At 41.3% G+C, this 14,107-nt stretch overlaps 1 protein-coding gene across 1 annotated transcript in view; it reads left to right on the plus strand.

The window, feature by feature from the left end:
* Positions 1-13,390, plus strand: part of CRTAM (cytotoxic and regulatory T cell molecule) — a 33,730-nt gene extending 20,340 nt beyond the window's left edge. Inside the window, exons 6-10 of the mRNA XM_035264902.3 lie at positions 2,459-2,539; positions 4,527-4,610; positions 7,628-7,774; positions 8,541-8,627; positions 12,024-13,390. Of these exons, the coding sequence (XP_035120793.3) occupies positions 2,459-2,539; positions 4,527-4,610; positions 7,628-7,774; positions 8,541-8,627; positions 12,024-12,154 (530 nt within the window). The 3' untranslated portion in view covers positions 12,155-13,390. The remainder of the gene's footprint in view (positions 1-2,458; positions 2,540-4,526; positions 4,611-7,627; positions 7,775-8,540; positions 8,628-12,023) is intronic.
* The last annotated feature ends 717 nt before the right edge of the window (positions 13,391-14,107 follow it).

The raw sequence follows: 14,107 nt of genomic DNA on the forward strand, positions 1-14,107 counted from the left end.
CTGCGACTGTAGATGCCCGCCACTATGCCCAGTTAATTTTTGTATTTTTAGCAGAGACAGGTTTCACCGTGTTGGCCAGGCTGGTCTCGAACTCCTGACCTCAGGTGATCTGCTCACCTTTGCCTCCCAAAGTGTTAGGATTACAGGCATGAACCACTGGGCCCAGCCTAAATTTTTAATATTATTTCATTTTAGTTAATTGTAATTTAAATAGTTATTGCAGCTAGTGCATAAAGGTCTACATTATTCTGACCAGCTAGGGAGGTAGATCATCATGTAGTGGTATCCACCTAATCAAAACAACATTCGGTTTAAATACAACAATTTGCTAGCTTGTTAATTGAGAGGATAAATCAAAGTTAGTTCAGAATCTAGTTTTAAATATGTATAGATAAAACACGTTTTGTACATAAACATAATTTTATGAATTCACATAGTATACAGTATGTTAGAAGATTTTAATCACCATTGATAAATTTTATTCTATATATCCCCAATATTTCCCATGTTTTTCTTCTTTTTTAAAATTTTGAGGCAGGATCTTACTCTGTCATCCAGGCTGGGGTACAATGGTATGATCACGGCTTACTGCAGCCTCGACCTCCCTGGGCTCAGATGATTCTCTTACCTTGGCCTCCGGAGTAATTGGAACTACAGGGGTGCACCACCATTCCCATGGCGGTCTTGCCATGTCCCCCAGGCTGGTCTCAAACTCCTTGGCTTAAGGAATCTGCCTGCCTCGGCCTCCCATAGTGCTGAGATTAGAGGGGTGAGCCACTGTGCCTAGCCCCATATTCTTCTTATGATTTGTTCCCAGTACTTCTAATTGACTAGCATTTCAGCTTTTCCCTTTTTTCGTTGTCAGCAGCTCTCCTCTTTCTTCAATTTTCTCTGGCATCTGTGCAGTCACAGTTGATTTTAGCTTTATAGTCTATACTACCATCTCTATAATGTTTCCTTAGTAATTTTTTCTTTCTTTTCTTTTCTTTTTTTTTTTTTTGAGACGGAGTCTTGCCCTATTGCCAGGCTGGAGTGCAGTGGCGTGATTGGCTCACTGCAACTTCCGTTTTCCGGTTTCAAGCAATTCTGCTCAGCCTCCCGAGTAGCTGGGGCTACAGGCACACACCACCACGCCCGGCTAATGTTTTGTATTTTTAGTAGAGACGGGGGTTTCACCATGTTGGCCAAGATGGTCTCGATCTCTTGACCTCATGATCCACCCACCTCGGCCTCCCAAAACGCTGGGATTACAGGCGTGAGCCAACGGCGCCTAGCCCCTTTATAGTAATTCTTTCTTTTCTCAGAGCCCTTACACACAATTCAGGCATTTTTATATTTTTCATACATTTTAAAAGTTTGAATAACTAGATAATTTTTCAAACATAGAAAAGTATTTGATTAAATAAATACCAAGAAGTGTTCACAAATTTTATAAAAACATGACCCACCTGCGACGTGTCAGTTTTTTGTTTTTTTCCGAGGAGTCTCCTCACTCTGTTGCCCAGGCTGGAGCACAGTAGTGTGATCTTGGCTCACTGCAACCTCTGCCTCCCATGTTCAAGCGATTCTCTTGCTTCAGCTTCCCAGATAGCTGGGATTACAGGCACACACCACCACTCCAAGCTAGTTTTTTGTATTTTTAGTAGAGACGGATTTTCACCATTTTGGCCAGACTAGTCTCGAACTCCTGATTTCACATGATTCATCCGCCTCAGCCTCCCAAAGTCCTGGAATTACAGGCATGAGCCACCACATGTCAGTATTAGTATTTGTAAAGTGACAGGAACAGCTGTTACATGCTTCCTGGATGTGGGTGAAACCCATGCTAAGCTGATCCCCTGGAAACATTCCTAAGCATTGATTAATATTGTACAATAACATTTAGCATTGTGCTTTCTAAATAGCTAGGCATTGTCCTCAACATGTTATAAAATGAACTTATTGATTCTCATAAAACACTTGAAGGGGTAAATGCTGTCAGTATCTCCACTTTACAGATTTAGAAAAAAGAAAAACAGTATTAGAGAGTTTGGGCATCTTGTCCAACTCATTCAGGAGCAAGTAAATAGCAACAGTAGAAGTCAACCCAGTCTGAGGCTGATTCCAAAGCCATCTAACTAACAGGTAGATAGATAGGTGGATGGGTAGATAGACAGAGGGATTGATTGATGGATAAAGGGACACAGATAGAAACAGTGACTACCTTTTGCCTACCACTGCCACCACACAAAAGTCCAGCGTGCTGTGCTTTTAAGCCAGGCAGGTGAGCAGATGGGCACTCAGTGGGATACAGTTTCAAAAACCAGAGCAGGAGCCGCAGAACACACAATTCTGGGGTTTCTGCACAGTCTCTACAAGGAGGTGGCCGCCAAATACATTCTCCAATCTCTTTTACTAAGCGCAATGTGGGTAAAACTGCTCTCCATAGTAGCAGAATTTTGTTTTTCCCCTTTCCTAGTTACTGATGAAGAGACAGCTTCAGATGCCCTGGAGAGAAGCTCTCTATCCTCTCAAGATCCACAGCAGCCCACTAGTACTGGTAAGTGTCAAAATCATTAAAACTTTGTTTTAAAAATCGTGCCTCATTGGGAAGGTCATTTTTCTTATTTTAAGTTTTAAGAATATTTTTTGTTTTAATTTCTACAAAGACCATACAGGCCCCCTCCAACTGGCTCCAGCTGTGTAGCATCCTGGAGTGGAACCACATCAGGCATAGGAGTACTTACTTAGTGGGATGGGCTTCAGGGTGACATAAAGCCTCGTAAGTTCAGTTACAGTTTGCTCGAGATAGAGATGTACACATTTACACACACACATCCATGGTTGTGACATTTGAATTTCCTCTGCAGTAAAGGATAAGATTGAATTCATTTAGAGGGAGACTTGTTTCTTCGTTTTCTCATCTACAGCACACCAAACACAAAACACAGACTTGATATCAACAAAGAGAAAAGCAGCAGAAGCTGGAGATTTGGTGTTGTCATTGAATAACAAAATCACCTTTGAAGGCACATCAGTTACTTAGTTGTCAAGAACTCAGGTCGTTTTCGATGATGGGATTGAACTACAAATGCAGAATATATTAGGAAGCTTGGGTTATAATTTCAGTTTTTTAGGCAGTGAATTCACTAGAGTTTAGCTTGGGGCAATGATCATATATCTAATTTAACTTTATATTTTACCTAGCATAGTATCTGACAATAGCTGCTGCTCAGACAATTAAAGAAAGAAAGAAAGAACAAAAGAGAAAGAGAAAGAACTGGTTATGGTGCTTTGAGCAAGACTATTAGCCTCATTCAGAAAGGCATAAATTCCTACATATTCTCTTTCTATTTCATGTAATGTCTCTATAATAATTTCATTTGGTGGAATAAGGGCTTTCAGATCATTATCATGTTCATAGTTCTGAGTATCAGATCACATTTTAAAAAATGTGTATTCTAAATAATATTTAAAAGTAAATGTTTGAGATTTCTAAACAATGATAAATACAACATGTACCATACAATTTTTTGAAGGGCAATGGAAATTGAAAATATTATGAAGTGGAACAGCCACATCACTTGCTTTAATAATCCAATATTTGTAAACGTGTTTAGAATCTAGTTATCTTTAATGGCTTGCACCACCACTGAACAACTCAATTTTCTGCTCTGCTTTTTCATATATAACATAAGACTTCAAAAATATGGCTTCTCAAATTCCTTTCAGCTTTCCATTTCTATGATTTTATTACCTTTAATACCCATTTTCAATAGAGTAGGAGGCTTCATTCCCCTCGGGGTCCACATAGTGGCGCTGTGCAATGGGCTAAAAAGCAAAAAACTGTAGAAGGAGAAAAAAAAATTGGAAACATAAGCAGTAAAATCTGAAAAAAAAAAAAAAGGTCTCTTTTTTATAATTTATCTTATCTGGCAAAAACATCATAGTACATCCCACTTCTAATGGGCAGGCAAGCAGAGGTTTGAATAATAACTGAAGCTTATTTCAACATAAAAATCATTGCTTTCTGCATTTCAGGCTGTAGGCTTTCCATAAATAAAGCTTGGAACGCCATTCCTCGGTATTCCGTTGTTATCTTGAAGCATCCTAAAGCCTTCTCCCTATTAGGCCTGATTGGGGATGGAAGTACGAAATAATGGTTGAAATGTTGGGTTCTAGAGTTAGATAAAACAGAGTTTATGCATTGGCGTGGCCACTTACTTGCTACATGACTTTAGGTAGTTTACTTAACTGCTCTAAACCTCCATTTTCTCAGAGCTGTGGTGAGAAAGAATGCATACTATGTGCTGAGTTCAAAGCCAGGCACAAAGTGCTCAAAACATTTATCTTAAAAAAATAAGGCAAAGTGAGCCTAGCCATTTGCAACTATTTTTGCAAGAAATCCATAGTTCAAAAATTATCTCCGTGTTGTTTTTTAATTTGCCTTCCCAAGCTGCCCTGGGAAGACTTATGTAACTACAGCTGTATATAGTCTCATGTATATAATGTATGCCTAGTTCATGTCTTATTTTCTTTCACTTTAGTCTCAGGAATGGAAGATTCTAGTACATCAGAAACTGACAAGGAAGACAAAGAACAAACTGCTCGAGATCCTGATTCGGCCACCGGTGAGTGTCACCCACTGCGTTTAGAATAAACTCTATACATTTTAACCTCTTAATCGATAAGTCCGATGGCCTCTGTCAGTCCTCCCTTTTCTTGACCTTTCTGCCCTTTAGGACGTGATTGGTTAATCACTCCTTAGTCCCTCCTTGATTTAGTTTCCTCTTGGCTTCTTGATATACTTTTCCTGGTTCTGTTATTTACTCCTAACCATTACTTCTCAGTATCTATCAACTAACTTATCTTCCTCTTCTGACTTCTTATAAATGTGTATATACTTCTGATTCTACTTCTCCATCTTTTGTTCTTCCCTTATTTTTTAAAGAGTTGACTAATTCCCAGGATGGTTCCTGTAGCCACTAGGCAAAAGATTTCTCACTCCTGTAATCCCAGTACTTTGGGAGGCTGAGTCAGGTGGATCACGAGGTCAGGAGTTTGAGACCAGTCTGACCAACATGGTGAAACCCTGTCACTACTAAAAATACAAAAATTAGTGGCTCACACCTGTAATCCCAGCTACTCAGGAGGCTGAGACAGGAGAATGGCTTGAACCTGGAAAGGTGGAGGTTGCAGTGAGCCAAGATCATGCCACTGCACTCCAGCCTGGGTGACAGAGCAAGACTCTGTCTCAAAAAAAAAAAAAAAGGAGATTTTTCTTTTTCTTTTTCTTTTCTGGTTTTGTTTTGTTTTAAGAGACAAGGTCTCTCTAAGTAAGCTTGTCCAAAGCATCACCTTAGGGTTCTCTTTCACTCCTGTGTATGTGTACAAATATGTATATGTATATGCATATGCACACATACACGTATATAAAATCAGTCAATTTCCAGGAACTTTTGAGTTTTCTCTTTCAGGTATTTTGCCCATTATCACTGCTAACCTCCCAGTGTAGGCTCTCATCATCTCCTGCATGGGATATTATAACTTCAGCTTCTCCTCTTCTGGTTCACTTTTAGCACCCTACCATCAAAGTATCTCTTTGCACTCTGCATACCTGTGTTCTAAAACTCTTTGCGGCTTCCTGAAGTCTACAACACAGAGCATGAGTCCCAGACATCTAATTAGGTGCTATCTATTACCTACTTCTGCAGTCTTGTATCTATGAGATATATATTTTTCTCTGAAAACATCATCCTTTTTCTTTTTTCTTTTCTTTCTTTTTTTTTTTTTTAGAGACAGGGTCTTGCTATGTCGCCCAGGCTGGAATGCAGTGGCTATTCACAGGCGTGATCCCACTACTGATCAGCACGAGAGTTTTTACCTGCTCGGTTTCCGACCGGTTCACCCCTCCTTAGGCAACCTGGTGGTCCTCGGCTCTCGGGAGGTCACCATATTGATGCCGAACTTAGTGCGGACACCCAATCGGCATACCACACTACAGCCCAGAACTCCTGGGCTCGAGCGATCCTCCCACTTCAGTCTTCCGAGTAGCTGGGAATACAGGCACGTGCCACCATGCCCGGCACATCATTCTTTTTCAATCTCCCTGTTCTCGTTTATCCTAACTGCCCCTGGTGGAATAGGAAACCTCGTCTCACCTCTCCTTCCTCCTCCTTCAAGGCCAATATCCTCACTGAAAACTTTTTTGACCAACTCACCCCTCAGAGACCATTCTTGCCTCTGAACCCCTGAACAAACTATGATATAAATAGATATGGAGGTAGAACTTGACATATCTTACTTTTGTTTGTTTTTATTAATTTGTTTACATATACAGAGAACGAATCCCCAAAGCATAGGAACTGTACCTTCTCCAGCTCCAAGAACTAAGTTTTACACATAGCTGGCCCTCCTTAATTATTTGTTGGTTGAGATGAGGTGACCAGGACATTTAGCAAAACTACAGCCTGTAGAATCAGAATTCTAGGTTTAGAAAGCTTTTTTTTTTTTTTTCAAGAGACAGGTCTCACTCTGCCCCCAGGTTGGAGTGCAGTGGCACAATCATAGTTCACCATAAGCTTAAACTCTCGGACTCAAGTGATCCCCCTGCCTCAGTCTCCCAAGCAGCTAGGACTACAGGTGTGAACCACTGCTTCTGGCTATTTTTTTTTATTTTTGTAGAGACAGAGTCTCACTATGCTGCCCAGGCTGGTCTGAAACTCCTGGCCTCAAGCAGCCCTCCCACCCCAGCCTTCCAGAGTGCTGAGATTACAGGCTTGAGCCACTGTAACCTGGCTAGAAATATTTTTAAGAGCTCATCTGATTTAGCCCAAATACCTTCCTGTAGGGCCATATTTAACCTAACCAAGATAAATAAATTTTCATTTTATTCAGATAATTTTTTAAACTCCTTAATAATCTGTCTTGCTACTTAACTATACTTTGCTAAAAATCATTTCTACAGATCATTTGAATCCTCTGACTATAATTTAAGCTGATTTTCTCATACACTTTTTCTAGAAATAAAAAATAACTAGTCCAATAACTGTGTAACTTAAAAAATCTTTTCAAATTGTCACACATAATTGCCTTGTTTGTTGTATGCCTGTTTGCTTGTTCTCAGAGAATGAACAGTGTACGTCTCTTTACCTTCAGGGGTAAGCTCTTTCTCATCTCTTCACCTCAGCTGTCTATTAGCTTGTATCACATTGTGTAAGTATTGTTGTCTGAGCGTGGTGGCTCACACCTGTAATACCAGAACTTTGGGAGGCAGAGGCAGGCAGATCACAAGGTCAGGAGTTCGAGACCAGCCTGGCCAACATGGTGAAACCCCGTCTTTACTAAAAATACAAAAATTAGCCGGATGTGGTGGCAGGCGCCTGTAATCCCAGCTACTTGGGAGGCTGAGGCAGGAGAATTACTTGAACCCAGGAGGTAGATGTTGCAGTGAGCCAAGATCACGCCATTGCACTCCAGCCTGGGCAACAAGAGCAAAATTCCGTTTCTAAATAAATAAATAAATGTAGAAGTATTGTTACATATTCTCCAGTGACCAAAAAAAAAAAAAAAAAAAAGAGCAAAAACAAAAACAAAAAAACAAGTAAAAAACCAATGTATCTAAACTTCTTTTACATTTTCCTTATAGAAGCAAATCCTCAGTATCTAGGATTGGCAAGGAAGAAAAGTGGCATCTTGCTGCTCACGCTGGTGTCTTTCCTCATTTTCATACTCTTCATCGTAGTCCAGCTCTTCATCATGAAGCTCCGGAAAGCACATGTGATATGGAAAAAAGGTGAGTGGGCCAGGAACCTGATGGAGGCTATAAGATACCAGAACAAATGGCTGAGGAAATTCTGTCAATTAAAGCTTTCTGTCAGGCACTGCATAATCTATTTGATAAGAGCTGTCACTCAAATAAGCAAGTGTTTGTTTTCTAGTAAATTCAAGTGTGAATCTTCAGGGACTATGGTATAAGAGTGTATAATCAGCCAGGTGTGGTGGCTCACTCCTGTAATCCCAGCACTTTGGGAGACTGAGGCAGGCAGATCACGGGGTCAAGAGATCGAGACCATCCTGGCCACCATGGTGAAACCCAGTCTCTACTAAAAACACAAAAATTAGCTGGGCATGGTGGCACTTGCCTGTAGTTCCAGCTACTCAGGAGGCTGAGGCAGGAGAATCATGTGAATCCACGAAGCAGAGGTTGCAGTGAGCTGAGATTGCACCACTGAACTCCAGCCTGGCGACAGAATGAGACTGCCTCAAAAAAAAAAAAAAAAAAAAAAAAAAAAAGTGCATAATCAGTAGAAACTAGCATAGCTCCAGAAATTGGCATTAAGTGATATACACTTGTATTCACAGAAGGATAAAAGTCTCGGGACTGCCTAGAACAGTGCCTACAGGAATCAAAAAACCATGTGTTGAATTAATGAGGGCATGAGTTATGGGAGGGGCATGGTATACTATTGCACAGTAAAAGAGGTATTATCTTATTCAAACATACATTTCTACACGTCTGTGGCATCAGAAATCAGTCACTTGATTTTCTTTTCTTGTAGAAAACGAAGTTTCAGAACATACACTAGAAAGTTACAGATCAAGGTCAAATAATGAAGAAACATCATCTCAAGAGAAAAATGGCCAACGTAAGTCAACGGTGTGACCTAAGATTTGAACAATAAGGTTCCTTCGTGGATTAGTCAGAGTTCTCCAGAGAGACAGAGATAACAGTATATCTATCTATCTATCTATCTATCTATCTATCTATCTATCTATCTATCTATCTATCTATATGAGAGGGGATTTATTAGGACAATTGGCTCATGAGATTATGGAGGCTGACAAGTGCCTGGATAGAAAGTCTGCAAACTGGAGACCCTGACCTTGGCTCAGTCCAAGTTCAAAGGCCTGAGAATGCAGGGGACCACTGGTGTAAGTCCTGAAATCCAAAGGCCAGGGAGCCTAGAGTTCTGCTGTCCAAGGACAGGAGGGGAGGAGTGTATTCCAGCTCCAGCAGACAGATCAATGCATTTGCCTTGTCTCTGATTTTGTTTTTTTCCGGCCCCCAACGGATCGCTTGGTGCCCCCCTCCCCACATCAAGGGCAAATCTCGATGCCCACCTACTCCACTTAGGCTCACACACTAATCTCCTCTAGAAATAACCTCATAGACACACCCTAAAATAATGCTTTACCAGATTTGAGGTATTTCTTAATCCACCCAAGTTAACACTTAAAATTAACCATCACAATGAATTAGTCGCCTTTAAAAAGAAGGAGAAGAATCAAATTTTGATTTTTTTTTTTTAGCACTAGAAAGTCTCCTAAATCATCTTGTAGAATTTAAGGAAGCTCATCTGCAAAAATAAATAGTAGCAGTTAGGTTCATGCAGCAGAAGGTATACCATTGACTCTTTGATGTCACACACAGGGATACCCCTAGACCGCCAGAGGATTCTATGGCACCTTTGTCATAGAAGCATTTCTTCCTACATAGTGTAATTTTTGGTGTTTTTGTATAGCTACTACAATACTCCTTTAGATGGGAGTAATCAGATTTGCTCTGTATCCTCAGATTCTAGCACAGGGTATTTGATAATAAATGAGTGAATACAGGCTTAATTAATTCAGGAAGGCATGTTTCAGGTCCTCTGGATGACTTCATTGCAATTCTTCAGACAAAATACGCAAAGAAAATGAAGAGAATCGGATTGGAAGGAGATTGTGTATGGGGACGTGGAGGTGGGGGGTTGTATTCTTGATAAAGATCTGGAAGGCAGAAGCTATAGGACTATAGAAAAGCAGGAATATTCCACTTCCAAACATGTTATTTCCTTGTGTAAACTACCTTATTCTACCTGCCAGAAGTTGCAAGAGATACAGCGAGTTTTGCCGCTCTATTCTATTGGTTTTACTGAAGTTTTTGTAGGAAGCTTGTCTTTTATAACACCTCTGCCTCTTTAAGTTATGACCTGCAGAGAGTGAAATGGAAAGAACGAATTATCCCAGTATTAGCTGGGAGAGGAACACAGTGAATTGACTGTGAAAACTGGGGTGGGAGGGGTAAATGTGTGTAAACAACATGTCAATCGTGTTACAACCCCTGTTTCTAAATACCAGTCATCACATACTCACCTGTTTGGATAGGAAAATGATGTTAATATCATGTATGAATTGGGTTGCTCCCTGTGCTGTTTTTCCTAGGCAAAAGGAACCAAAACAGTGGGAGTAGAATTATGACCTTTAGTGAAATAAAGGGAAGCCCTTGAAGTTCAAATTTATTTATTTATTTATTTGAGGCGGAGTTTTCCCTCTTGTTGCCAGGCTGGAGTGCAGTGCCACAGTCTTGGCTCACTGCAACCTCCGCCTTCCAGGTTCAAACAATTCTCCTGCCTCAGCCTCCCAAGTAGCTGAGGTTACAGGCATGCGCCACCATGCCCAGCTAATTTTAGTGGAGATGGGGTTTCACCATGTTGGTCAGGCTGGTCTCAAACTCCTGACCTCAGGTGATCCACCCACCTCAGCTTCCCAAGGTGCTGGGATTACAGGCGTGAGCCACCACAGCCAGCCAACTTTAAGAAAATTTAAAATGAGTACCTGCATTACTCAGGGACTTCCTCCCCCTGAAAAGTACATCTTCAGGGTTTGCCGGGGGTTTCACTTTCTCCTGAGCTCAAGCCTTCACTTTCACCCTCCTTGCCTTAGCACCCTCAAATCCAGCATTTTAATTGTGTTGTTTTGCACGTATGAAACATATTCTCTGGGGCCGTCTCTAGTCTCTTTGTACAGAGTTACATAGGGTTTGAGTGATCTACCCCAACCCTGTTTTTTCAGTAAGCCCTGTTATTTTTAGTGTGCAGTTTTGCTAAGGCAATGTGTTGTGTTCAGCCACAGATTATTATTCTTTTTTTTTGAGATGGAGTTTCGCTCGTTACCCAGGCTGGAGTGCAATGGCACAATTTCGGCTCAACGCAACCTCTGCCTCCTGGGTTCAGGCAATTCTCCTGCCTCAGCCTCCTGAGTAGCTGGGATTACAGGCACGTGCCACCATGCCCAGCTAATTTTTTTGTATATTTAGTAGAGACGGGGTTTCACCATGTTGACCAGGATGGTCTCGATCTCTTAACCTCGTGATCCACCCGCCTCGGCCTCCCAAAGTTCTGGGATTACAGGCGTGAGCCACCGTGCCCGGCCAGCAACAGATTATTTTACAGCAGAAATATCTGTATGTTTTATTCCAGGTTTACCACTGTAATGTTTATATAGTAAGACTTCTTTCAAAATGATCGTGTAGGCCTGTGCAGTGGCTCATGCCTATGGTCCCAGGACTTTGGGAGGCTGAGGTGGGTGGATCACTTGAGCCCCTGTTTGAGGCCACCCTAGGCAATATAGTGAAACCTCATCTCTACAAATAATTTAAAAATTAGCTGGACATGGTGGTGTGTGCCTGTAGTTCCACCTAGGCTAAGGTTAGCGAATCACTTGAGCCCAGAAGGCTGAGGATGCAGTGAGCCGTGACTACACCACTGCACTTCAGTCTGGGTGACAGAATGAGGTCCTGTCTCAAAAAAAAAGAAAGAAAGAGACAGTATAATAATGCCTTCAGGCCATTTATATGTACCAGTAAGTTTTTGGTTTGTTTTTTTTAAGACAGTGTCTCACTTTGTAGCCAGGCTGGAGTACAGTGGCATGATCTCAGCTCACTGCAGTCTCTGCCTCCCAACTTCAAGTGGTTCCCCTGCCTCCCAAGTAGCTGGGACGACAGGCGCTCACTGCCACCCCTATTTTTTTGTATTTTAGTAGAGATGGAGTTTCGCCATGTTGGCCAGGATGGTCTCGATCTCCTAACCTTGTGATCCACCCGCCTCGGCCTCCCAAAGTGCTGGGATTACAGGAGTGAGCCACTGCGCCCAGCAGAGTTTTAGCTTTTTATAAAACAATACATGAACCTAAAAATATGATATCCAATCAAAGTGTTTCAAGTAAATGAGTGCAATGTTATTCAAAATAAATATTCATCTTCAGCCTGTTTTTTCTTTCAGCTTCCCATCCTATGCATTGCATGAACTACATCACAAAGTTGTACTCAGAAGCTAAAACAAAGAGGAAGGAAAATGTACAGCATTCAAAATTAAAAGAAAAGCTCACTCAAATACCAGAGAGTATTGTGTAGTGCTCTCTGCAATAGAACATGTGACTTCAGGGTTGCTGCAGTGTCACCTTAGTGGACCAGCCTGGAAGAAGGAGCTTAATTGCTGAGACATTAACGATGACTTCGCAGTGCAATGCAAAATGGTGTCCTTGAATAATGATCTGCCCTGGAGTTAGGGCGGCAACTTGAGGACCAAACCATGCACATAAAACTGAAGAGAGAAAAAAAATAATTATGCCTGACACTACTTGAGAGCAGGAGGATTCTACGAAGCCTTGGGGATCAGGGTCAGTGTGACCAGTTAACATCTTACCTCAAAGGGAACAGAATGTTTTAGATGCTTTGCTCTAATGGAACTGCTTTAAAACTTTTTTTTTTTTTTTAATATTTCCTTCTGGTCACAAAATAAAGAAACTTGGAATGCAATGTACCTAAAGATCTCTGATCCTAAGAAGTTACTTCTGGCTAGGTGCGGTGGCTTACGCCTGTAATCCCAGCACTTTGGGAAGTCGAGGTAGGCGGATCACTTGAGGTCAGGAGCTCAAGACCAGCCTGGCCAACATCGTGAACCCTGTTTCTACTAAAAATATAAAAATTGGCCAGGCATAGTGGTGCACACCTATAGGCTGAGCTACTCGGGAGGCTGAGGCAGGAGAATTGCTTGAACCTGGGAGGTGGCGATTGCAGTGAGTCGAGATCACACCACTGCACTCCAGCCTGGGTGACAGAGCAAGACTCTATCTCAAAAAAAAAAAAAAAAGTTACTTCCTAGACAGACTTTTAAGATGTAACCAGCACAAAGCAATGTCAGGGAGGAGTGATACATACCAATAAATGAGTCAGATCGGCATGAAGGCCCCAAGCCCCATGCCCCACGGCACAAAGAGGAGCTCAAGGTAGGCCCAAGATTTGAATTTCTTAGATTATGAAATCACATGAGCTGACTTTGTCTGTTAGACAAGATTTTTACCTGGACATTCCATGAAAAATACATGTGCAGAAGAAAACGATGATTTTAATTTATTGATTATTGACCTGATGGATGGCTTTTAAAAAATTCTTTAATAAAAAGCAGAATATATATTTGTTTTTCTAGTGGTTATACCAAGTTATACTTCCTGTTTTCACATGTGAAAGTAACATGGGACATGTTACTTTCTTTTTTGATCAGTTTATTTAAGGCATACAGCGAACTCTGGCATTTATGTGGAACATTTCTCATTGTTGGAATCTGAATAAACTGATTACAAAATAACACACACACATTATAAGTCTGTAATTTGTGATAGGGACCACATCCAACCATACAGATTTTTTTCTCTTGACAAAAGTTTTTTGGACAATCGCAAAATTACAGAAAAGTGTAAAGATAGAATAAACAATTTTCCCCCTGGAGTCATTTAAGAGTAAGCTGACACAATGCCCATGGCCCCCAAAATCCTTACACATGTGCTTCCTACAAATCAGAACACTCTCCTTTAGATACACAATACAACCATCAAAAGCGGGAAATGAACACCGTCTACTTCCAGTAACAGTCCTCAGACTCCATTCAGGTTTCTCCAATTGCCCCAAAGGATTCAGTTCAGAGTCACACTTTATTTTAGTCTCATTCAGTTTGGAAAAGTTCCTCAGTCTTGGCTTGACTTTCATGACCTGGATAGTTTTGAAGATTACAGGCTGATTATTTTGTAGATCATCCCTCAATTTGGCTTTGCCTGTTTCCTCATGGTTAGATTCAGGTTATACAACTCTCATAGGACTGTCACAGAAGCGACGTTAAGTTTACTTCATTGGGCCAGGAGCTATGGCTCGCGCTTATAATCTCAGAACTTTAGGAGGCTGAGGCAGGTGGATCACCTGAGGTCAAGACCAGCCTGGCCAACATGGTGAAACCCCATCTCTACTACAAATACAAAAATTAGCTGGGTGTGGTGATGCATGCCTGTAACCCCAGCTACATAGGAGGCTGAG

This window comes from Callithrix jacchus, chromosome 10, assembly GCF_049354715.1.
Source record: "Callithrix jacchus isolate 240 chromosome 10, calJac240_pri, whole genome shotgun sequence".
NCBI lineage: Eukaryota > Metazoa > Chordata > Mammalia > Primates > Cebidae > Callithrix > Callithrix jacchus.